The sequence below is a fragment of the Lithobates pipiens genome, unplaced genomic scaffold (assembly GCF_037356315.1).
Source record: "Lithobates pipiens isolate NorthernLeopardFrog02 unplaced genomic scaffold, aLitPip1_a1.2 Scaffold_22, whole genome shotgun sequence".
In the NCBI taxonomy this organism is placed as follows: domain Eukaryota; kingdom Metazoa; phylum Chordata; class Amphibia; order Anura; family Ranidae; genus Lithobates; species Lithobates pipiens.
The window spans coordinates 3,165,730-3,193,182 of NW_027507784.1; the positions used below are offsets into that span (position 1 = coordinate 3,165,730).

General features: G+C 44.1%; 1 protein-coding gene across 1 annotated transcript; it reads left to right on the forward strand.

The window, feature by feature from the left end:
• The first annotated feature begins 7,643 nt into the window (after positions 1–7,643).
• Positions 7,644–8,744, forward strand: LOC143925220 (taste receptor type 2 member 7-like). The gene has a single exon (XM_077449815.1). It carries the CDS (start codon positions 7,644–7,646, stop codon positions 8,742–8,744), a length of 1,101 nt encoding a protein of 366 aa, XP_077305941.1.
• The last annotated feature ends 18,709 nt before the right edge of the window (positions 8,745–27,453 follow it).

Consider the following 27,453-nt stretch of genomic DNA (forward strand, 5'->3'; position numbering starts at 1 on the left):
AAAAGTCCGCTCATTTCGAGCGGGTATCCAGGTAGGCGGGGCCCGCGAAGGAGACGTCGCTGGCCCCGCTGCCTGGTATGGACTTAAAGGGGACCCCCAACGCCGAAAAAAATCGGCATGGGGGTCCCCCCCAAGTCCACAACAGACCCTTGTCCGAGCACGCTACCCGGCCGGCCAGGAAAGGGGGGCGAGCGAGCGCCCCCCCTCCTGAGCCGTACCAGGCCGCGTGCCCTCAACATGGGGGGGTGCCTTGGGGAAGGGGGGGCCGCGCGGCCCCCCCACCCCAAAGCACCTTGTCCCCATGTTGATGAGGACAAGGGCCTCTTCCCGACAACCCTGGCCGTTGGTTGTCGGGGTCTGCGGGCGGGGGGCTTATCGGAATCCGGGAGCCCCCTTTAATAAGGGGGCCCCCGGATACCGCCCCCCACCCTATGTGAATGAGTATGGGGTACAATGTACCCATTCACCTGTAAAATAAAAGTACAAAAAAAACACAACACACGAGATAAAATACTTTATTGCACAGCTCCGGGGGTCTTCCGTCTTCGGGGGTCTTCTCGCCGGACTCCTCCGCTATCTTCTTGTAGCTCTTTTGCTAGCGGAGGAGTCCGGCTTTCTTCCTTGCCGCCGGCCTCTTCTCCCGACTTCGGGGGTCTTGTCCCCCTCTTCGGTTCTTCTGCCGGGCCACCGCGCCTTCTTATAGCTCTTTTACAGGCGGTGGCCCGGTCTTCTGTCGCCGCCGCCGCCGCCTTCCGTTCTTCTTCTTCTTCTTCTTCTTATTCTCCAGGAGATGTTGCCTCGACGATCTCTCCGGCCGGAATGCCAGGGACGCACTGCGCGGCCACTTATATAGGGACAAGGGGCGGTGTCACATGGCTTTATGTCACATGGGTTGGTGTCACATGGTGACCCCGCCCCCTTACGATGTCATAGTCCCCATGTGACATCAACCCATGTGACCAACCCATGTGACATAAAGCCATGTGACACCGCCCCTTGTCCCTATATAAGTGGCCGCGCAGTGCATCCCTGGCATTCCGGCCGGAGAGATCGTCGAGGCAACATCTCCTGGAGAAGAAGAAGAACGGAAGGCGGCGGCGGTGACAGAAGACCGGGCCACCGCCTGTAAAAGAGCTATAAGAAGGCGCGGTGGCCCGGCAGAAGAACCGAAGAGGGGGACAAGACCCCCGAAGTCGGGAGAAGAGGCTGGCGGCGAGGAAGAAAGCCGGACTCCTCCGCTAGCAAAAGAGCTACAAGAAGATAGCGGAGGAGTCCTGCGAGAAGACCCCCGAAGACGGAAGACCCCCGGAGCTGTGCAATAAAGTATTTTATCTCGTGTGTTGTGTTTTTTTTTGTACTTTTATTTTACAGGTGAATGGGTAGGGGTACATTGTACCCCATACTCATTCACATAGGGTGGGGGGCCGGTATCCGGGGGCCCCCTTATTAAAGGGGGCTCCCGGATTCCGATAAGCCCCCCGCCCGCAGACCCCGACAACCAACGGCCAGGGTTGTCGGGAAGAGGCCCTTGTCCTCATCAACATGGGGACAAGGTGCTTTCCCAAGGCACCCCCCATGTTGAGGGCACGCGGCCTGGTACGGCTCAGGGGGGGGGGGGCAATCGCTCGCCCCCCTTTCCTGGCCGGCCGGGTAGCATGCTCGGACAAGGGTCTGTTGTGGACTTGGGGGGGACCCCCACGCCGATTTTTTTTTCGGCGTTGGGGTTCCCCTTTAAGTCCATTCCAGGCGGTGGGGTCAGCGTCGTCTCCTTCGCGGGCCCCGCCTACCTGGAGACGCGCTCGAAATGAGCGGACTTTCCTCAGCGTGTGTGGGCGAGTCCGTTCATTTCAAAAGTAGGGCGGATAGTATGGCGGACTTAGTACGCCGTATTAGTCCGCTCAAAAAGTGGTGTGTGTGGTCAAGTCCGTTCATTCGAAAGTATGACGGACTGTGTACGCGGCTTAACATCAATGATGGGGGAAGAAAAACAAAACAAGGAAAAAAACAAACCTTTTAAGACCCCTGTAAAAGAGTACATAACCCCTAACTTATGTGCAATCGTGTATCTATTATAAGTGTATTACTTTATGTTTGTGCCTTATATATATATATATATATGTCCATATATATTCCATATAATGGAGAAAAAAATTAAAAAATGCCCCTCCACGTTCCTGATCCGTCCCCTCCCCTTCCCCCCCAAAGAAAAAAAAAAAAAAACCCTACTCACCAAATGAAATACTCTACATTTATTTCCATATACATTATCTTAATATCTGGTACACCTATACAAGGGCTGAGGCTTCACGGCAATGTTACCTCCTATTATTACAATGCCTCCTATATCCACCTTTATAATGTAGTTTACTCTTTCCCAATCTCCGGAGAATCTTGTTTCCAATCTGCCCATATATTCTCAAATTTATCCTGTTGATTTCTGATTTGATGCACCCATCTTTCCGCCTCCATTATTACTTCTACCTCTCTTTCCCATTCCAGGAGTGTAGGACATGCAATTTGTTTCTAGTGCCTAAGTATCAGCGTTTTTGCTGCGTTCAGCAAATGTGGGATAATGCCCCATACACACGGCCTGACTTTGCGAATCAGATCGTGGTTGGGAAAATCCGATCATGTGTGTTTTCCATCGGAATTGCCCACACACAAAGTTTGAGAGCAGGATCTAAAATTTTTCAACAACAAAATCAGTTTAAATTCCGATCGCGTGTAGACAATTCCGACGGACATAGTGCCACGCATGTTCGGAATAAATTACCAGGCGAAAGCTATTGTCTGCTGCCCTATTTATAGTCCAGTTGTACGTGTTGGACGTCACCTCGTTCTGAACGATATGATTTTCCGACAACTTTGTGCGACCGTGTGTATGCAAGACAAGTTTGGGCCAAAATCCTTCGCAAAAAAATCCAACTGATTTTTTCGTTGGAATGTCTGACTGTGTGTACAAGGCATAACACGTTTTTTTATATGATTTAATAGAAGCCGGCATTCCATGGAGTAGAAAATGTAGAGGCTACACTTCAAGAGGTTTGTTAGATAACTTTTCTATCCACGGGGCCACCTCTTCCCAGAAAGATCTAATTCTTGGGCAATCCCACCATTTATGAAGATATACGTGCCCCTGTGACCACAGCCCCTCCAGCAGTTACCATTTGATGTCCGATATATTTGTGCCAATCGTGTTGGTGTTCTATGCCACCCGGCCATAAACCTATATGACATTTCTTGTGTCGAAGAGTTTATGTCGGTATAATGTGTTGCCTCCTATAACTTCTTCACCTGTGACGAGGTAAACATATCATTTAGTTATTTTCCCCTAAAATAGGCAATTGGGCTATTTTCGCCATTAAGTACAATCTTATACATTCTCAACAACAAATGTTTAGTCTCTAAAGTTTTCACACACATCTTCTCAAATATAGTAAGAGAACTCAAAGGCCTTAATTGGCTCTTTAATTTCCCAAAGAAATTAGATATTTGATAATATCTCAACCTTGCCATAGGTATGTTCCCCAGGGATGCCACCACCTCCTCAAAGGGAGATAGGGTTCCCTGTGGGGCATAACGGCACAGATTGTATTCCCCTCCGATCCCCATCAGCCCCATGCCCCCACCTCTTCTCCTGGGCGGAACCAAGGATACCCTCCTAATGGTGCCAGTGGAGATACCCAAGAGGCATATTTGCCGGTTTTATTCATTATGTCCCACACACCGATAAACAGCCCTGTGTTATTGGGGAAGTCCACCTTGCATGACCTCTTGATGCCGTTGTTATCCAAGGTGTCCCTTCTAAGTTTCTACCTGCTATTGTTTTTTCTGATGGGACCCAAGCCTTACTTTTGTTATCATGGCTCCAATTTACAATACGTACTAGTGACTTCGCTCTATAATACATGGCCATATCTGGGAGCCCAATTTCTCCTTCTCCTTTACTTCTGCGTAATTTATCATATGCTATTCTGGGGCTATTATCCTTACATAAAAAGGATACAAAAGCTTTGCGTATCTGTTTGAAAAAGTTCTGAGGGAGTATAATAGGAATAGTGTATAAAACATAAATTATCAGCCCTTGTACACACGGGTCGGACATTCTGACAAACAAATCCGTTGGATTTTGTCCGACGGATTTTGTCCGAAACTGTTGCATACACACGGTCGGACAAAGTTGTCGGAAAATCCGATTGTACATAAAGTGATGACGTTATTTTGTTATGACGGGACTACGTTCAGGCTAGTAGCCAATAGCTTTGGTCTAGGAATTTGATCTGAGCATGCGTGGCACTTTGTCCATTGGAGTAGGCTACACATGATCGGAGTATGTCCGATGGGAGCATTTTGTTGGAAAATTTTACCGGCAAGTTGGAAAGGTTGGTCCGTCGGATACTCAGACGGAAACAGTCTGATGGACACCACACACAGTCGGAATATCCGACAAAACGGTCCAATAGGACACATTCCGTCGGAATCTCCGACCGTGTGTACAAGGGCTTATAGGTATTTTTAGTGTATTAACTCTACCAAACCATTTTAGGGAGCAGCTTCTCCATCTCTGCGGGTCCATCATTATCTTTACCTATAAATCACCATAATTATGTTCATACAGTAATTTCTTATTTGATGTAACGTGTACTCCTACATAATATAGAGAATCTGCCTTCCATACAAAAGGATATGTGTGTTGCAGAGATGTAGCTACTGCTGACGAAACATGGCTTGGTAGTGTCACTGACTTCTCAAAATTTATTTTAAGCTGGATAATTTACTGTATGTACTTCCATCCATCGGGGCAGGTAGTGATTCCAGGGGTTTTGATAGATAAAATAATAAGTCATCAGCATATTCTGAAACTTTGTGTTCCTCTGTACCCAACTCCTACCCTGACTATTTCCTTATTTCCCCTGACCCTACAGAGGAGGGGCTCCAGAGTCAAGGCAAACAATAATGGGGAAAGGGGGCACCCCTGCCTTGTACCGTTATGTATATTAAAATAATCTGAAAGGTTTTTGTTCACTTTTACTCTGGCCCTTGGAATTCGAATAAGTGGATCACACCAAGTGAACCTAAGAAGAAAGATAACAATACTCAGAGTAATCACGTTTTATCTGTAAGGCCAGCACTATGGTACATGCCAAATAGGAAATGCTTGTTTTGAGGTTGTAACATTGCCTCAAAGTACATTTTGTGTTGATACGTTTGTACACATCTTGTTCTTACTCCCTTCCCTTCCTCTTCTTCTTCTATTTCCCTTCCTCTTCAATCTTCCTTCCTCTTCCATTTCCCTTCCTCTTCTCTTCCTGCCTTTGCAGAGGGAGCAGAGAATGAAACATCTTCAGGAAGCCATGAAGAAAGGTTTGTGCAATGCGTTTCCAGACCCTGGGAGGTTACAATTTCCTGGTGCTGGTCAATGTGTTGCTGAGGTTCGTTCAGTCAGAGGAAGAATGGTGGAGAAGGTGGCCCAGCTGACCGATGCCTTTAGACAATTTTTCAGTCCTCAGCGTCAAGGTCTGATTGGTTCAAGCGACCATCGCCAGCGTCTCCATTACATGGTGCAGAAATATCTAGGAGCAAGAGCAGACATGGAGACCTTTCCAACAGACCATCCACTGGGTTACTGGGTCTTGAGGATGGACCACTGGCCAGAACTTGCGCAATATGCAATTGAGCTACTGGCTGGTTCTGCATCCATATTTTTTTCTGAACACACATTTAGTGCTGTTGGAGGGTTTGTAAAGGATAATAGAGTGTGCCTGTCCACAGACTCTGTTGATATACTCACATTCATAAAAAATGAATCAGTCTTGGATCAGCAGCAGTTATCAAGCACCTGATGCTGATGTAACTGATTGATTCTTCTATGGATGTGGGATCCCTTGAAGACTGACTATCCTATTCCTCCTCAATCTTGATGATGCTAGCTTCCAACAATATTTTTGGTTTAGGTCACCACCACCACTGCCTAAGCCCTTGTACACATGGTCGGAGATTCCGACGGAATGTGTCCGATCGGACCGTTTTGTCGGATATTCCAACTGTGTGTGGTCTACATCGGACTGTTTCCGTCGGAGAATCCGACGGACCAAGTTTTCCAACTTGTTCGTAAAATTTTACGACAAAATGCTTCGATCGGACATACTCCGATCATGTGTAGAGAATTCTGATCGGACAAAGTGCCACGCATGCTCAGATCAAATTCCTACACCAAAGCTATTGGCTACTAGCGTGAACGTAGTGCCGTCGTAACGAAATAACGTCATCACGTCGGATTTTCCAACAACTTTGTCCGACCGTGTGTATGCAACAGTTTCGGACAAAATCCGCCAGGGGTTACAGTATTGTGGTACCACCACCCAAGGCCACATTTTTATGCACCTGTTTAACAGGGGCATGTAATTACATTTTTTTAAATATAATATTTAACAACAGGGCCCGTTCCTGCACCCACCAAGTGTAACTGTGAAGGCTTACAGTGTTGTGGCACCACCACCACCACCACCAAATGCCCAATTTTTCTGCCCCAGTTTAACAAGGGCATGTAATTACAATTCTTGATATAACAGTTCACAGCAGGGCCTGTTCCTGCACCCACCAAGAGTAACTGTGAGGGGTTACAGTGTTGTGGCAACACCAACACCTTGTTCCGCCATTTCTGCAGAGCATATAGGGCAGACCCCTACTTTCAAACATCCAACTTACAAACGTCTCCTACTTGCAAACGGAAGGAGACAACAGGAAGTGAGATTAAATCTACCCCTAGGAAGGCAAATTCTGTCCTGTAAGAATTGATATGGGAAAAACGTGTCTCCTCTCCATTGATGCTTTATCCCAATCCTTGTTTCAGTAAAAACCCCAAAATTTTCAAAAAACATTTGTGATTGGGACAGAAAGTGAGGTGAAATCTTCTGGTACTGTGGTACTCTTCTGGTGTTCTGGCACCACCAACACCTAAGGCCCATTTTTCTGCAGAGTATATAGGGCAGGCCATATAGTATATATACTTCTGTTCAAAGTATATAGTGCCTGGGAGCCCCTATATACTATATATTGTTTTCTAAATTTGGGTGCAGGGTTCCCCTTAATATCCATACCTGACCCAAAGAGCCTGGTAATATTGCCGAGACCCGACTATACATTACAGCCGCAAGCAGTGTTAAATGACTTTTTTTTCCTTGACAAATGTCATTTTGTGCAGGGACTGTTCTAAACACTGGAAAAATGGGCCACTTTACAGGCATACTATAGACACCCCCAGGCACAATATTTAAAGAAATATGTAATTTTTTATTGTTTCAGCATTCTTAAAACCACTCCACACTTTTGTTTGCATTGATACATGTCCACAAAGGACCCAGGTCCCCAAACACTTTTTATGCCAAAAACTTGCATGTAAGCCTTTAAAATTAGCACTTTTGATTTCTCCCAAAGACTTTTAAAGTGTTTTCTGCAGATTTCGAATTGACACCCCAAATTGTTCGCTATTCGGCAAACACTCGATGTTCGAGTCAAACTTATGTTCGATTCGAACATCGGGCCCATCCCTAGTGCTGAGTGTATATAATAGTCAATAAGAGACATAAAGCTGCCAGTTCTGAATTGGTTAATTATTTCATTATAATGGAAATGAGTCAGAGATGGTATTACACGGGTTGCTCCGTGCTTTACATGTTGGCATTGAAATGAAATCCATCACATTTATGCAAAGTCACTCACGAGACGGATCTCTGAAGACTATTTCCACAATTCCAACTCTAAATATCTCATTCTGTCTGCTATCACTGGACGTGTCCCGTCATCTCTGTCCGGAGATCACACCAAACCTCAACATGTGGCCTTCACACTTGATCTCTTTTTTAGTCTGTTCAGTCTTGGGACTCGGCTTGGCAATCCCTTCTTACACTTGTATTGTGATGGGTAACCTGGACATCATCAGAAAGAAAGGGAAGTTGAATCCCACCGATGTGATTTTTCTGGCTAAGGGGATTGTGAATCTTCTCCTCCAGTGTGTGCTGAGCCTACAGGCAATGCTCTCTGTCTTGGCTCGGGAAATCTTTTTTATGAGACAAGTATTTGGATTTATGAACACATCATCTTACTTCCTGGCATATTACAACTTCTGGTTGACTTTCTGGCTCTCGGCTCATTACTGTACCACCATCACCAATCTCAGCTATGGGTTCTTCATCTGGTTAAAGAGAATTGTGTCCAATTTCCTGAGTCAACTTCTATTCCTGACAGCTCTTGGGATGTTCATTGTGAGTGTCCCGGGCTTCTGGGCTGTCAATGAAGAAAGAATTATCCAATCTTCTGTGAACAGTACAAATGTCTCTGTTATCATGTTAGCTAAAGTTTTTTCCTATCATGTGCCTGCAAACGTCCTAGGTGCCGTTTTGCCATTCTGCCTTAGTCTTCTGTGCCTGGTCCTCACTTTCTCCTTTCTGCTCAGACACATCTGGAGGGTGAAGAATAACGACTCTGGATCAACACGTCCAAATCTTCAGGCTCATGTCACTGCACTGAGGACAATCTTCTTCTTACTTCTCATCTTCACATTCTTCTGCGTGTCTCAAGTGATTTTTTATCTTCCACGTTCCTCACTGTCAATAGTTTTGGGGAATTTACAATTATTATCTCAATCGGTGGAGGCCGCCGTCATCTTCCAGGCCAGCAACAAGCTGAGAAGGACCATTGTGAGAAGATTCTGGACCAGAAGCTGGAGGAACACAGAGACTTAACATGTGGAGAACGCTTAGCTTGAGACTCTAAATATATATTATAGACATTTAGTGTGATAGAGATCAATGTAAAATGTTTCCTAAGTCATAGCATTTCGTTTTGTATGGAGTGTGGAAGGGTTATATCTCCTCTCATATTTTAATAGCTGTCTGTGTTCCTTACTTGGGTCTTTCACCTTCTCGGTTTGTCCCGGTTAGAGATGGGCTGCACACTCCCCTGTTCGGTTCACAGCAGAACTCCCGAACAGGGGAAAAGTTTGACCCCGAACCGCAAAATTTATTGAACTCTATGGGGCCATAGCATAACTAGAATCTTCAGGGCCCCGGTGCAAGAAACCATAAAGGGTCTAAAAAAGATCTCAGGCTAGAGCCCATAGCAGTGAAGTAAAGAAAGTCATACACATGTATATAATAAACATGTGTGTGTGTGTGTGTTTGTATATATATATATATATATATATATATATATATAAATTGTTACATAGCTTGGTGTGGATCCCCCATTTACATCAGGATCCCCAGAACCCCCCTCATTACATCAGGGTCCCCAGGGAGCCTCCCCTTACATCAGGGTCCCCAGAGAGCATCCCCTTACATCAGGGTCCCCAAAGAGCCACTCATTACATCGGGGTCATCAGAAAGCCTCCCCCTTACATCAGTGTCCCCAGAGGGCCCCTTCCTTACATCAGGCACCCAAGAGAACAGCCTTACATTAGTGTCCCCAGAGAGCCCCCCCCTTACATTAGTGTCCCCAGAGAGCCCCCCCCCCTTACATTAGTGTCCCCTGAGACCCCTCTTACATTAGTATACCCAGATAGGCCCCCCTTACATTAGTGTCCCCAGAAAGCCCCCACTTACATTAGTGTCGCCAGAGAGCCCCATTACATTAGTGTCCCCAGAGAGCCCCCTTACATTAGTGTCCCCAGAGAGCCCCCCTTACATTAGTGTCCCCAGAGAGCTCCCCTTTCATTAGTGTCCCCAGGGAGCCCCCTTACATTAATGTCCCCAGAGAGACCCCTCCCCTTACATTAGTGTCCCCAGAGAGCCCCCCCCTTACATTAGTGTCCACAGGAGCCCCCCCCTTACATTAGTGTCCCCAGAGAGCCCCCTTACATTAGTGTCCCCAGAGAGCCCCCCTTACATTAGTGTCCCCAGAGAGCTCCCCTTTCATTAGTGTCCCCAGGGAGCCCCTCTTACATTAATGTCCCCAGAGAGACCCCTCCCCTTACATAAGTGTTCCCAGAGAGCCCCCCTTGCATAAGTGTCCACAGGGGCCCACTCTACATTAGTGTCCCTAGAGAGCCCCCCCCCTTACAGCAGTGTCCCCAAAGAGCCCACCTAACATTAGTGTCACCAGAGAGCCCCCATAACATTAATATCACCACAGAGCCCCCTTTAATTAGTGTCCCCAGAGAGCCTCCCTAACATTAGTGTCCCCAGAGGCCCCCTTACATCAGGGTCCCCAGAGAGCCTCCCCTTACATTAGTGTCCCTAGAGAGCCCCCTAACATTAGTGTCCCCAGAGAGCCCCCCTTACATTAGTTTTTATCAGAGAGCCCCCCTTACATTAGTTTTTATCAGAGAGCCCCCCTAACATTAGTATCACCAGAGAGCCCCCTTACATTAGTGTCCCCAGAGAGCCCCCCTAACATTAGTGTCCCCAGAGGCCCCCTTACATCAGGGTCCCCAGAGATCCTCCCCTTAAATGAGTGTCCCCGGAGAGCCCCCCTAACATTAGTGTCCCCAGAGAGCCCCCCTAACATTAGTGTCCCCAGATGAGACCCCCTAACATTAGTGTCCCCAGAGAGCCCCCTTTACATTAGTGTCTGAGTGTATATAATAGTCATAGAGTACAAAATTGACAAAAACCTCTATTTGGTGGGATTTTGTAGGCAACAATAACTTATTGTTGCCTCCAAAATCCCTCCAAATAGAGTTTTTTGTCGATTTTGTACTTATTAGAAGGGATGATGGCAACTACATGCCAAGGGTTATGAGTTATAATTTTTCTAATAGTCATAGTACTGAGTGTATATAATAGTCATAGTGCTGAGTGTATATAATAGTCATAGTGCTGAGTGTATATAATAGTCATAGTGCTGAGTGTATATAATAGTCATAGTGCTGAGTGTATATAATAGTCATAGTGCTGAGTGTATATAATAATCATAGTGCTGAGTGTATATAATAGTCATAGTGCTGAGTGTATATAATAGTCATAGTACTGAGTGTATATAATAGTCATAGTCCTGAGTGTATATAATAGTCATAGTACTGAGTGTATATAATAGTCATAGTGCTGAGTGTATATAATAGTCATAGTGCTGAGTGTATATAATAGTCATAGTACTGAGTGTATATAATAGTCATAGTGCTGAGTGTATATAATAATCATAGTGCTGAGTGTATATAATAGTCATAGTGCTGAGTGTATATAATAGTCATAGTACTGAGTGTATATAATAGTCATAGTCCTGAGTGTATATAATAGTCATAGTGCTGAGTGTATATAATAGTCATAGTGCTGAGTGTATATAATAGTCATAGTGCTGAGTGTATATAATAGTCATAGTGCTGAGTGTATATAATAGTCATAGTGCTGAGTGTATATAATAGTCATAGTACTGAGTGTATAAAATATGGGTGAGGGGCATCCCAAACTGAGAAAATCATTGAATTAGGATCCCAGGCAAACAAATGGATTGATCTCCCCCAGTAAGCGGAGAGAACCTTCTCTTCTTTTTTTGTGACATTTTTGTAAATCTAGATATAATAGATAATATGAGTAGAAGAAGGGTTTATCCCTCTAGGTCAGGGGTCTCAGAAATACGGCCCTCCAGTTGTTCAGGAACTACAATTTCCATCATGCCTAGTCATGCCTGTGAATGTCAGAGTTTTACAATGTCTTTTGTGGAGGGCACTGTGTAAGATCCCAGTGCACAGACTCTTGTCTGCTTGACAACACCCCCCCATACCTCTCCTCCGGGTGGAGGAAAAGTCGGAGGCGTTGTGGCGATTTTAATTTTTTTTGGGGGGTAGAGGACTAGTCCTGAGTTGTACTCAGCCACCTACCCACCCGAAGAGTTTTTGCTCCTAGGGAAGAGGAATTATTGTATTTGAATTTTTTTTCTCTCTCTCCCCCCTTTTACCCCCTCTCTCGAATTTAGCCAATTATAGAAATGACTAGTGTACCCTTTACATCATGTCAAGGGACTGAACATCCCGAGAAACAGATGAGACTACTGGTGGAACTAGAAAGACTTAAATCTCAAATTATTTTCTTACAGGAAACACATTTTAAAAGAGACAAGCTGTAAAAACAATAGATTCCCGACAGAATATATTATAGTACATGTCAGACCTCTAAATCCTGGGGGGTTTCTATTATAGTATCAAAACAGATGCCATGGAAAGAATCGAGGGTAATTACCAATGAGGGAGGACGTCTCCTTATAGTGAAAGGAACCCTGGGTCATCAAAAAGTCACGTTGGTAAACTTATATCTACCAAATGAATATCAAGTATACTCCTTAGAGCTATACTTGCAGATAGTGCAACAACACAGGGAGGCAGTCTTATGCCCTGTACACACGGTCGGAAATTCAGACTGAAAATGTCCTATCGGATTATATTGTTGGAAAATCCAATCGAGTGTGTGTTCTATCGGACTTTTTCCGTTGGAAATTCCAACGGAAAAAATTCGAGAGCAGGATCTCAAATATTCTGAAAAAGAAAAAAATCAGATCAGACTTTTTCCGATCGTTTGTAGAGAATTCCGATCAGACAAAGTGCCACGCATGCTCAGATCAAATTACAAGACCGAAGCTTAGGCTTGTGCAATTCGTTTCGTAACGAATCGAAATTCGGCCGAATTTTGCATCTTTCGGACATTCGGATGCATCCGAATGTCCGAATAAAAAAAATAACAAATTACAACGAATACAAAAGAAATATAACGAATGAATTCGAATGAATTCGACATGATTCGAAATTATTTCAAACGCATTCGAAATTATTTCAACATGATTCGACATTATTTCAACCACATTCGAAAATATTTTGTGACCCGACTTTAGGGCCATGTATCTCGGGATCACTTGGTGCTAGAAACTCCAAATGAGAGAGACTGACATTTTGCGACCCGATTTTGGGGCCACATATCTCGGGGTCACTTATAGCTAGAAACCCCAAATTTGGTATGTAAACACAATAATACTAGCTCTACAACATATCCAAATTTGAAGTGTCTAGCTCTAAGTGACCCCGAGATACATGGCCCTAAAGTCGGGTCACAAAATATTTTCGAATGCGGTTGAAATAATGTTGAATCATGTTGAAATCATTTTGAATGCAGTTGAAATAATGTCGAATCAATGTCGAATCATGTTGAAATAATTTCGAATGCATTCGAAATTATTTCAACATGAGTCAACATTATTTCAACCGCATTCGAAAATATTTTGTGACCCGACTTTAGGGCCATGTATCTCGGGGTCACTTGGTGCTAGACACTTCAAGTTTGGATATGTTATAGTGCTAGTACCATTGTGTTTGCATACCAAATTTGGGGTTTCTAGCTATAAGTGACCCCGAGATATGAGGCCCCAAAATAGGGTCGCAAAATGTTATTAGTTATTAGAGCAGAGAATGACATTTTGCGACCCGATTTTGGGGCCACATATCTCGGGCTCACTTACAGCTAGAAACCCCAAATTTTGTATGCAAACACAATAGTACTAGCACTACAACATATCCAAATTTGAAGTGTCTAGCACCAAGTGACCCCGAGATACATGGCCCTAAATTCGGGTCACAAAATATTTTCGAATGTGGTTGAAATAATGTCGAATCATGTTGAAATCATTTCGAATCCAGTAGAAATATTTTCGAATTTTGTTGAAATATTTTCGAATGTGGCCGATTTTTCGAATTCGGTAGAAAACTAAACGAAATCCGAAAACGAATTTAAGGAAGTTAACGAATATAACTAAACGAAATTAATGAATTAACGAATTAAAACGAAACGAAACTAAACACATTTTTTCCTTTTGCACATGTCTACCGAAGCTATTGGCTACTATCCTCAACCTAGTCCCGTCGTAACGAACAAACGTCATCACGTTCCCGAACGATCGGATTTTCCGACAACTTTGTCCGACCGTGTGTATGCAACACCAGTTTTGGACAAAATCTGTCAGAAAAAATCTGACGGATTTTGTGGTCAGAATTTCCGACCGCTGTGTACAAGCCATTAGTGTTGGGTGGCGACCTTAACCTGGCCCTAGACCCGATGAGGGACTCATCAAAAGGATCCTCCCATCTATCATACGTCAAACTGAGGAAAGTGAGAAAAAAAACTTTTAAAGGATCTGCAATTGATAGTGTAGTAGAATTTCATATTAACCAATATATATTTTATGTTATTCATATTTATATTATTATTATTATTATTATATAGTAGTGGTTGTATCAATAATATTATTCAATAAGTAAAGCAATAGTTATTCATCTTTAATAATGTTTTCCATAGATTTAGAAAGATTTCATTTTAAATGTTGAACTTTAGATGACCTCTCTGCTTCTTTCTCATACTTTTTATAAGATAGTTTACTGGGTGAAAGTTCATTAGGATAGTTCATTTTTAATTTTTAAGTAAGCACTAATTAGGAAAGAAAAACACTTGACAGCAGATAAATCAGAGCGATAAGATAAGAACATCTTATACAGGTGGTAAAAATAATTATGTGGAATATGGGAAAGTTATGTACAGTACATTAAATTAAGTTTGACAGGGTCAAACAAAGGTCTGCTTGTGCCCTCATTAAAACTGTTAAAATACATTAAATAAACTGATATATGTATATATTAATAATTAGACAATATTGATTAAAGTAATTGGCTGTGTATGGAATGTATATACATATATATATATATAATGTAGCACTGACACCCCTAAGGAGCTGCTGGTAATTGATTGGGCCTGTACTCTGCTTTTCCACCTCAACCCACTACACAGCTGTGTAACAGGGTTGGTGTGAAAACCCAATAACCAGGAACAACCCAACAATAGCAATATACATATATTGTACCTCTATTATTATCTGGTTATCCGTTGCTCCACCTGCTATGAGAATAGACAAGCCTCACACCAATTATACCTTAACCAGACTGTAAGTTTACTGAAAGATGGTTTAAAACAGTAATGATAATAACAATTTTGGTATACAGACTTAACACAATAATAAACTAAGTGTATGTGAATAATTATCACTCAAAGATTACTTGAATGACTCCTGTGGGTGCGTCTCCAAGTGGGACTAATGCTCAGGGGGATAATACCTTGACACTGGGCACCTTTCCACTTCCAGTATGGCCGTGCAGACACACTAAACCCGCAGCACACTATGCAACGTTATTGAAACAATACAATACACTATAAATTCTCAAAAGCTCCCATTGCTTTGTAATTTTAAATGTAATAGGTACGATGCCCAGCGGGTGTGGAGAGGCGACTCTGTGTACATCTTGCGGCATGTATGTGTTCTTTGATCTTCCGATCGAAGGGTGAATACTGCTGTGCAAAATGTAAGCACATTGTTTCCCCGAAAGCCCAGATTTTTAATCTGGGGAAGCAACTGTCAGCACTCAGATGTTCCTCCATACTAAAGGAGAGCCAGGAATGTACAGCAGGGGCCAGCACAGAGGTGGGTGGAGACAAAGAGGTGCCGGCACTAGCAAAGAGTAGATGGGTGACAGTCAGGAAGGGTAGAGGGGGAAGTGCCAGGGAGGCGGATTCAGGGCTGGAGCATCCCAATAAGTACGCTCCATTGAGTGACTTTGGTGAAACCAGTCAGGGACCAGCACTGCTGGAGCTGAGGGAAGAACTCCTCGGGTGAGAGTGGGGGGGAAGCGAAGGGAAAGAAAAGACAGATTCTGGTGGTAGGGGACTCAATTCTTAGAAGGACAGAGAGACCAATCTGTAACAAAGACCTGAAGTGCCAAACAGTATGTTGTCTACTAGGCACTCAGGTTCGGCACATCATGGATCTGGTGGACAGATTACTGGGAGGGGCTGGGGAAGACCCAGCTGTCATGGTGCACATTGGCACCAATGACAAAGTCAGAGGCAGACGGAGTGTCCTAAAGAACAATTTTAGGAACTTAGAATCTAAATTGAGGAAAAAGACCCCCAAGGTAGTATTCTGAGGAATACTACCGGTACATTGAGCCACACCAGAAAGGCTGAGGGAGATTAGGGAAGTAAACAAGTGGCTGAAAAGCTGGTATAGTGAGGAGGGATTTGGGTTCCTGGAGGACTGGGGCTGACTTCTCAGTCGATAACCGGTATTATATATAGAAGGGACAAACTGCACCTAAATGAGCAGGGTGCAGATCAGCTGGGAATGAAGATGGGCGAAAAGTTAGAGGGGTTTTTTAAACTAGGCAATGGGGGGAGGTGCAGAGGTAGAGATAGTCAGCGTGGGAACATATTCCACAGGGTAGTATTGGGGCATTAGTGGTAGGTTGACCAAGGCACATAAACCCAAGGTAAGTATAGTAGCAAGTCCTAGTTGCAAAAGACCCAATAAGAGGATAATATGCAACCGGTCTAAACTATATGGCATGTTCACCAATGCCGGGAGCCTGGCGGACAAGATGGGTGAACTAGAGATACTGTTGTACGAGGAGGATTTGGATTTTGTGGGAATTTCAGAGACCTGGTACAACAGCTCTCATGATTGGCTGGCAAAAATTCAAGGGTGTACCCTTTATCGCAAGGATAGAAAGGGTAAAAAAGGGGGAGGGGTATGTCTATATATTAGGAATAATGTACAAGTGAATGTGAGAGATGACATCACTAAGGGAGCTAGGGAGGAGGTGGAATCCTTATGGGTAGAGCTCCAAAGGGATGAATCTAAGGAAAAAATAATACTGGGAGTATGCTATAGGCCCCCTAACCTGAGGGGGGAGGGGTAGACAGATCTCCTATCACAATTTGGATTAGCAGCAAGGATGGGAAGTGTCATCATAATGGGGGATTTTAATTATCCAGACATAGACTGGGCAGAGGGAACCGCGCATTCATCTAAGGCCGCGTACACACGCGGGGACTGTTCGCCCAACTTTGTCCGTCAAACAGTTTCGGCAAACAGTCCGCTCAAAATTAGCATGGACGGACATGGCCACACACGACGGACGAACAGTTTGCTGAAACCGTGCGCGATGACGTGAACGGCACGTACGACGGGACGAAAAATACGACGTCCTATACACTGCATTATAACTTTCGGCGTGAAAATCCTTTCTGAGCATGCGCGCAACTTTGTTTGACGAACAAGCCTACACACGCGGGGACTGTCCGCTGAAACAAGGTTTCAGCGGACAGTTTTTCGGAATTTCCGAAAAACCTTGTTCAGCGGACTGTTCGCTGAAACTGTCCGCTGAAAGCCCACACACGAGCGGACTGTCCGCTGAAACTTGGTTTCAGCGGACAGTTTCAGCGAACAGTCCCCGCGTGTGTACGCGGCCTTAGGCTCGCCAGTTCCTAAATGTCTTACAGGACAATTTTATGGGTCAGATGGTAGACACGCCAACTAGAAATAAAGCGTTACTGGATCTACTGAATACCAACAACATAGACCTGATCACGTGTTCAGGTCTGTGGAAATCATGTGGAAATACGGGGCAATTAAGGGAACAGCGACCACAGGTCAATTGGCTTCTGTATAAATCACACAAATAGGAAACATAAGGGGAATGCACTGAATACACTGAATTTCAAAAGAGCCAACTTCCCTAAACTACGAACCTTACTAGAAGGCATAAATTGGGATAAAATCTTAGGAACAAAGAACAGGGAGGAGAGATGGGTTTGCTTTAAGAGAATATTAAATAAGGGCATCAGCCAGTGCATCCCATTGGGTAATAAATTTAAAAGAGCGAACAAAAGTCCTGGATGGCTTAAGTCCAATGTAAATGCATATAAAAGCAAAGGAGAAGGCCTTCAAAAAATACAAGGTTGAGGGATCATCATCAGCATTCAGACTTTATAAAGAATGCAACAAGAAATGTAAGAGTGCAATAAGGATGGCTAAGATAGAAAATGAAAGACACATAGCTAAGGAGAGCCAAAAAAAATCCCAAGAAATTTTTTAAGTATTTAAATAGTAAAAAAGGGAAGACAGACCATATTTGCCCCATAAAGAATGAGGAAGGACATCTGGTTACAAAGGATGGGGAGATGGTGAAGGTATTGCATTTATTCTTCTCCTCGGTCTTCACAAGAGAATCGGGGGGCTTCAGTAACCAAAATTGAAGTGTTTATCCTCATGACACATCACAGGAAGCATCTCCATGGCTAACAGAGGACAGAATTGGAATTAGACTTGGGAAACTTAACATTAATAAATCACCAGGACCAGATGGCTTGCACCTGAAGGTACTTAGGGAACTCAGACTAGTAATTGCCAGACCATTGTTCCTAAATTTTACGGACAGTCTACTGACTGGAATGGTACCCGCTGATTGGAGAAAAGCCAATGTAGCACCAATATTTAAAAAGGGCCCAAAATACATCCCTGGGAATTACAGACCAGTCAGCCTAACATCAATAGTATGTCAACTCTTGGAGGGGATGATAAGGGATTATATACAAGATTTTAGTAATGAGAACGATATCATTAGCAGTAATCAGCATGATTTCATAAAGAATTGTTCTTGCCAAACCAATCTACTAACCTTCTATGAGGAAGTGAGTTGCCAGCTAGATAAAAGAAGGACCGTAGACATGGTGTATCTAGATAAAGGAAGGCCCGTAGACATGGTGTATCTGGATAAAGGAAGGCCCGTAGACGTGGTGTATCTAGATAAAGGAAGGCCCGTAGATATGGTGTATCTAGATAAAGGAAGGCCCGTAGACGTGGTGTATCTAGATAAAAGAAGGCCCATAGATATGGTATATCTAGATAAAGGAAAGCCTTTAGACGTGGTGTATCTAGATAAGGGAAGGCCTGTAGATGTGGTGTATCTAGATAAAGGAAGGCCCGTAGACGTGGTTTATCTGGATAAAGGAAGGCCCGTAGACGTGGTGTATCTGGATAAAGGAAGGCCCGTAGACATGGTGTATCTAGATAAAGGAAGGCCCATAGACATGGTGTATCTGGATTTTGCAAAAGCATTTGACACAGTTTCCCATAAATATTTACTGTAGAAAATAAGGTCCATTGGCATGGACCATAGGGTGAGTACATGGATTGAAAACTAGTTACAAAGGCGAGTTCAGAGGGTGGTGATAAATGCCCCCCCCCCAAGGCTCTTAATAAGTTCGAAACGTACATGGACATACAAAAATACACTAGGAAATTAAATGTTAAAAGGTATATGTTGTCTAATACACACGAGGGGAGTGTGGTTAGCCAGACAGACATTAAACATTTGTGTTTAAATAATGCATCTCTTTTCAATCCCCCAAGTGGTTTGTCTGCATCCATCAGGGTCTTTAGGGACGTGCTCCTTAGAGACCTTGAATGTTTGAAAATTAAGGAGGCTGTCAGGGAACTCACCATACGTATGCCCGTCCCCGTATAGCGACAGTTTCCCTTCGTTCCAGGCGTCATGCGCGGTGTCCCCGTCAGAGGCGTACGAATTCCAGGACGAACGGACATATGCTAATCCGAACACGTGGACGTACGCCAATCCGAACACGTGGACGTACGCCAATCCGAACACGCGAAGACACCCGCGCAAACTGAACGGATGTACGTATTCACGCACGGACGGCCACTTCCACCAATCCTGGCTCACTCCCCTCCATATAAACAGGATCCTGGCCTGACATCAGTGCTGGCTCGTCTTCAGCTACTCCTGTAGACCTGATCGTTGTTCCTGTGACCTTGCTCCTGTGTCCTTGCTCCTGTGACCTTGCTCCTGTGACCCTTGTTCCTGTGACCCGTTCCTGACACCCGCTCTTGGATACCCTGTGCTACTATCTCCTGGACTACCTTTGACCCCGGCTTGGACTTCGACTTTGGCTTGTCTCCTGAATCTGTACCTCATTTGCTTGCACGTTGCCAGACCCTTGCTTGTTCCTGATTACGCACCTGCCTCCTGTTATTGTACCGCATTGCCTGCCAGTTGCCGACCTTGCCTGTTATAGACATGCAGTGCTTCCTGCCCACCTGCTGATCTTCCGGTGCCTACCTACGTGACCAGTCAACATCTCTTCTACCGTGAGGACCCAGCATCTCCAAGGTCTGCTACTTCCACCTTCAGGCACCTGCACCCTTTCGTGTCCTCACGCTCCCTGTCCCCATCCTCAGGGGCGTGGAGACCGGAACCGTGCGAGAGGCCACCCTCAGCAGTCTGACTCCACTGTAAGGTACGTGACAGAGGCAAGGATGACAAAGGAATTACAATTAGGATTCAATCAACTCTGTAACCAGAAAAACCTGGTCATTAGGCCCGCAGATAAAGGGGGTGGGATAGTAATATTGGACAAAAGGGATTATTTAGCTGAACTCAATAAAATAGGTGGAGATAGTGATACGTATATACCACTATCTGGTGATCCAAGATTTAAATATAAAAAGGAATTGGAGGATATTGTCAAACATGTTTTTGAGACAGGTATTTTGAATAAGAAGGAGAAGTCCTTCTTAGTCCTTGTCTCTTCTAGGATACCCGTCATGTACTACCTGCCTAAGATACATAAAGACCCGGTTCATCCACCGGGTAGACCTATTATCAGCGGAATAGATTCACTAACATCAAGAGCAGGGAAGTACATAGATGGGTACCTACAACCACTAGTTAAACTTTTACCTGCTTACATTAAAGATACCCGCCATATTATCAATATCCTTAAGAATTGTCAATATCAGAAAGGTTTTTGGATGGTCACAGCTGATGTGACATCCTTATATACGGTGATCCCACACCACTGGGGCCTTTGGTCAGTAAAATATTTTTTGGATAAAAACTCAGGTTTGGTAGACAGACAGAAGGATTTCATTATGGAACTTGTAGAATATGCCACTACGCACAATTTTTTTCTGGCATGCGGGTGGTTTCTTTCTCCAGAAGAGAGGAGTAGCCATGGGGGCTAAATTCGCCCCCAGCTTGGCAAACCTCTTTATGGGGAAATGGGAGGAGGACGTCATCTATTTGGATAAGAGACCAGAACTGGTCCTTTGGGCCAGGTATATAGATGACGTCCTCCTCCTATGGAATGGTTCCTTCGAGTCCCTGGAGGGATTCATGATGGAGCTTAATAAGAATGATAGAGGGGTTGAATTCAAATATGAAGCAAGTCAACATACCATTAACTTCCTAGACCTTAAGATCTGGAATGAGGGTGATACCCTATTGACAGCCACGTTCTTTAACCACTTGCTTACTGGGCACTTAAACCCCCCTCAGTCCCAGACCAATTTTCAGCCTTTAGCGCTGATGCACTTTGAATGACAATTGCGCGGGCATACAACACTGTACCCAAATTAATTTTTTATCATTTTTTCCCACAAATAGAGCTTTCTTTTGGTGGTATTTAATTACAGCTGGGAGTTTTATTTTTTGCTAAACAAACAAAAAAAGATGCAAAAAAAAAAATCATATTTAATAGTTTGTTATAAAATTTTGCAAACAGGTCATTTTTCTCCTTCATTGAAGTGCGCTGGTGAGGTGGCACTGATAGGCTGCACTGGTGGGCACTGATAGGCTGCATTGGTGGGCACTGATAGGCTGCACTGGTGGGCACTGATAGGCTGCACTGGTGGGCACTGATAGGCACAGTTAAGGCGGCACTAATAGGCACAGATAAGGCGGCACCAATGGGCACAGATAAGGTGGCACTGATGGGCAAAGATGGGCACAGATAAGATGGCACGGATGGGTGGCACAGATGGGTGGCACAGATGGGTGGCACTAAGGGGCACTGATAGGTACCACTGATAGATGGGACTGATGGGCACTGATAGATGGCACTGATAGGTGGCTCTGATAGGTGGCACTGCTGGGCACTGATGGGCGGCACTGCTGGGCACTGATGGGCACTGGTAGATGACACTGATGGGCACGGATATGTGGCACTGGGGTGCAGCACCTTTGTTGAGGCAGATTGTGGGCACTGCTGGGTGGCACTGTGGGCACTGCTGGGTGGCACTGCTGGGTGGCACTGTGGGCACTGCTGGGTGGCACTGTGGGCACTGCTGGGTGGCACTATGGGCACTGCTGGGTGGCACTGACGGGGGGCACTTATTTTTTAATGATGTTTAGTGATGAGGGGGCAGGTGGGCACTGGCAGGGGGCAGGTGGGCACTGGCAGGGCTGGCCGTGATTGGGACTGATGTCCCTAACACGTCCGCCGGTGATCGGCTCTTTTTTTTTCTCCTCGCGCTGTCAGCGCGAGGAGGAATAATAGCCGATTACCGGCTCCGTTATGTCACATGATCAACTGTCATTGACTGACAGCTGATCACGTGATAAGGGATCGGGATCGACCCCTTGCTCGGATCGGTGATCAGGCGAGTCTCATAGACTCACTGATCACAGAGCGCGCCGCGCGCGCCCCTCAGGGGGCGCGCAGGCCGCTCGTGCATGGGACGACGTCAATAGACGTAGTCCTGGCAAAGGAGATCCGCGCTGTCATTCGGTTACAATCGGTTCCGAAGAGCCAGTTTATCAGAATGAGGCGCAACTGTTCCCGTGAAGGAGACTTTGATGCGCAGGCTGGGGTCCTTATGGAGAGATTGCTGGCTAAGGGCTATGATGAACAAAACCTGAAGGAAAAACTGAAGGAAGTTCGGGAGATTGATCGTAGCCTTTTGCTTGAAAAAAGAACGGAGGTTGAGAGGAATAATAATATGAACAACAATTTTCAATGTCCATTTATCACTAGATTTTCTCAACAACATTTTTCAGTTAAAAAGATCATACGAAAACATTGGCACATAATTAAAAATGATCAGGTTTTGGGTTAATTTCTCCCCGAGAAACCACAAGTGGTATTTAGGGGTGTACCATCTATTAGACATAAAATTGCACCCAATGTGTGCAACCCCCCGACAATTAAATCTATTTTCTTCCAGAACCTAATAGGGTTTTTTAAATGCAATAAGTGTAGTGTATGTTCCATTAATGATATAAAGAAAAAGAAATCGACAGAATTTTGTTCAGGAAATACTAATACAAATTTTCCCTATAAAATCATTTATAACTTGTTCTACGGAGGGAGTGGTGTACCTCCTAACCTGTCCCTGTGGGCTCCACTATGTGGGCCGCACTTTGCGCCCTCTCCAAGTGAGACTAGGGGAACATCTGGGTAATATTAGAAGGGGATTTAAAGGGCACCCAGTCTCAAAACATTACCTAGAGGTACATGGTCGCGACCCCCAGGGAACTTCCCTTCTAGGAATTGATAAATTACAGTTACCCTGGAGAGGAGGCCCTAAAAAGAGGGCGATTTCAAAACTCGAAATTAGCTGGATATACAAAATTAGAAGTCTTAAATCTTTCGGACTTAACATAGACATAGAGATCGATGCCTTTATAGACAATGCATGAGGAGTGTAGAATATATTTGATATATGATATTAGCATAAATACGTTTCTTTTTAGGGGAGTGGTAGTTTTTTTGTTTCTTTTGTTCCTGTCCTTTTCTTCTTTTTTAATTAATTAAACGAGGACACACTATTTCCTTCCATTTAAACTTAACTTTCAAGAAGGTTGGTTCTTGAGCAGGAATCGGACACTGTGTGCCATTCGAATGTGTGTGGTCACACAGTTTTCCGATAAGAGTTCAGTCCACAAGAAAATGGAGCATGAGTTGAGCTGGGACTGCGTTTTAGACCCGGATCGCGTTCGGTCCCCACGAAAATGGCGACTGAACGCGGCCTGTGGTTTGGCCCATTAGAGATTCGATTCATCTCCATGGTCTTCGAAAAAATGGTAGCCGATCGGAGGTGAGGCTTGGTTCGGCCGTAATGTCGACCTCGACCTCTTCCGAACGGAATCGAGGCTTGGTTAAGCCGTGACGCTGTTTAATGTGATGGATCAGCATATTACCTGTGCCCCAGGAGGATGTAAGTTTTTACGAAACATGTCGGGCTGTTTGTGCTGATACCACCACGCTTAGAATATTCCCTAGCACGGGTGTATATTTGTTCTTAATTTTAACCGTTTTTTATGCATTTTTTTTATTTGTTAGAATCGGACCTATTCGGTCATACCTTTGGTCTGTTGTGTATTTACTTTATTTTAATAAATCTGCCGACTGCTTAACGGTACGTTCACGATTGGAGTCTTCTTTTGTTTTTCCCCTTTCCTTCGCTCGTGGCCGGGAGGCCCGAGCGTTTTGTGTTTCACTGCAGGTTTGTGTATTGAAAAACCTTGGTATCTGACGATTCATTGGGGAGCTTTAGATAACTCCAGGTATCCAGAGTGATCGGACGGCCACCTTGCCTTTCTCTACGGTGACCGAGAGGAGAAGCAGGACGTACGACGGTTTCCGTAACTTTTCGATCCAGGCTGGTAACCTTCGAATGATCCGCACGTACTCACGCTCTCAGTAGTGTGTCGGAACGGAATACACACAAAAGAACCCTGCAGAGGGCTGTCTGCTCACGTTAACGACTCCGTTGGTTTGGAGTCCACCCATTGCGGTAAGAGTCAAACCTTTTTCAGATCTGGATGCGATAGTGGCAAAGTCAGGAAGGTTTCCACGAATTTGTGAAAAGGACTGATTTTCCTGTTCGTTGTTTTTTGGAACTAAGATTTCTTAAAGGATTCCCTTTTTCTTGATTGAATTTTCACATGATGCTTTTGTTGATTTATTTGTATTTTCTATATAATTTGTATTGAGTTTTATTACTCTTTTCACTTTAGCTTTCACGTATATTCAGCGCAACTTTATGTATAATTCTTTCTGATAAATGGGGAGTACTCGGAATGGTCGGGGTGGGTAGTGGGGTCCCCCAGGGTTCTGTGCTGGGACCAATCCTATTTAATTTGCCCATAAACGACCTGGAGGAGGGGGATGGGGTAAACAGCTCAATCTCTGTATTTGCGGATGATATTAAGCTAAGCAGGGCAATAACTTCTCCGTAGGATGTGGAAACCTTGCAAAAAGATCTGAACAAATTAATGGGGGGAGGGGCAACTACATGGCAAATGAGGTTCAATGAAGAAAAAGGGTAGATTGGATTTTTCCAGAAACAGTATTACAGCACATAGACCTGGGGGATGTAATGCTGAGCTGGTTTTCTAATCTACACTTAACACCATGTGCCAGGGTAAATATAGGTGATAGAATCTCTGAGCCTTTTTCCATTCAAAACGAAACACGACAGTGAGCCCACTTTCGCCCCTGATTTTTCTTCTGAAAATAGAACCTTTTTTAAGAAAAATACGGGCGAATTTGAATATTAAGGGAATAAAAACAAAGGGAGAAGAACAGAAACTTGCGGCTTATGCCGATGATTTAATTTTCTTTATAACCTCCCCAGTTATATCCCTTCTGTCCCTAATGTCGGAGTTATGTGAATATGGGGAAATATCTAATTTGAAAGTAAACTATGGAAAATCGGAAGTGATGGGGATAGAAATAAACATGCCCCTTCTACATTTGATAACTACGCAGTTTGATTTTAGATGGACTGATTCTCATATAAGCTATTTAGGGACTAAGATATCGCAGAATTTAAATAAGCTATTTGAGCTTAATTCAGCACCAATGGAAAGACAGAACAAACTCAATCTCGTGAAATGGGACAAAGAAACTTTTACATGGTTCAGGAGAACAAATATTATCAAGATGAACGTGATGCCAAGACTTTTGTATCTAGTACAGACCCTGCCCCAAGCTTTCTAAGAGACCTTAGATCAAGATTTTTGAGGTTTATTTGGAAGCCAGCAAGACTACGAAGAGCTATACTATCACTTCCTAAAGGAAAAGGAAGGATAGGGTTCCTGGACCCAATAAGATATCAGGAAGCTTCATATTTGACCAGAGTGATGGAGTGGTGGGGGGCTTAAAAGTAAGAAACCTTGAGATACAAATGGAACAGACAACGATAGACATTCCATTGGAAGGTTTGGTATGGATACCAGAAGCTGAAGTGCCAGTGGAAGTTAGAAAACATCCAATGTTAGGCGCCACTTTGCAAAGGACTAAAAAGTTATTTTAAAAAACGCCTATCTCCATACACCCTAGCCTGATGATCCCAATCCTGGGTACGCCAGCGTTCCAGCCGGGACTGACATAGCCTAGGTTTGGAGCGATACGACGTAGAGTTATCAACAGGATCATTCCTTTTTCAGTGGATAACCGTCTAATGACAAAAAGAGAGATTGAACGGGATGCATTAAGGTGAAAAAACATTTATCTTTACAACCCCTTTGATTAGATTTGTTTAGGAGGATGCAACTAGAGGCCTTTATTTGGTCTAAGTCGAACACATACGCAGAAGTGAGGGCATTGACTGGGTTTGAGGAGAAGGGGGAGTCAATGCGACACCCGCTGTCCTATTTCAGGGAAGGGTGGTCATGACTCCTCTACCTTCCCCTGCCCTTTTTTTTTGTGTTGTGGGGGGGGGGGGTGGACAATAAATAGACAGGGGGTAGGGGTAAAAGTAGAAAAAGAGAATTCACACTGAGTTAAAGAGTTAATTAATGGTAGTACGAGATACACAGTTGGATGGTATTTAGCATTCAGGATGGTTAAAAAAAAGATACTGTAAGACTGTGATGAATTGTAATGTGGAATCTATGAAAAATAAGAAATTTATAAAAAAAAGAAAAAAGATACAGCACTATGCACTCACCATCATCCCAACCCTTCAATTCTCTAAGCCATCCCCATTTGAATGCTTAGTCCTTTCGAGCCCCACACAGAAAGGACTGACCTCAGAGATATATAAACTTCTAAACTCACACGATATGGTCACTCGGGGGAAACATAGATACAGTGGTGTGAAAAAGTGTTTGCCCCCTTCCTCATTTCCTGTTCCTTTGCATGTTTGTCACACTTAAGTGTTTCGGAACATCAAACCAATTTAAACAATAGTCAAGGACAACACAAGTAAACACAAAATGCAATTTGTAAATGAAGGTGTTTATTATTAAAGGTGAAAAAAAATCCAAACCATCATGGCCCTGTGTGAAAAAGTGATTGCCCCCTAAACCTAATAACTGGTTGGGCCACCCTTAGCAGCAACAACTGCAACCAAGCGTTTGCGATAACGTGCAATGAGGCTTTTACAGCGTCCTGGAGGAATTTTGGCCCACTCATCTTTGCAGAATTGTCCTAATTCAGTTACATTAGAGGGTTTTCCAGCATGAACGGCCTTTTTATGGTCATACCACAACATCTCAATAGGATTCAGGTCAGGACTTTGGCTAGGCCACTCCAAAGTCTTCATTTTGTTTTTCTTCAGCCATTCGGTGGTGGACTTGCTGGTGTGTTTAGGATCATTGTCCTGCTGCAGAACCCAAGTTGGTTTCAGCTTGAGTACACGAACAGATGGTCGGACATTCTCCTTCAGGATCTCTTGGTAGACAGCAGAATTCATAGTTCCTTTTATCACGGCAAGTCTTCCAGGTCCTGAAGCAGCAAAACAGCCCCAGACCATCACACTACCACCACCATATTTTACTGTTGGTATAATGTTCTTTTTATGAAATGCAGTGTTCCTTCTACGCCAGATATACTTGGACAC

Coding starts and splice junctions, on each gene's coding strand:
- LOC143925220 (XM_077449815.1), top strand. CDS start 7,644: ATGGTATTACACGGGTTGCTCCGTGCTTTACATGTTGGCATTGAAATG.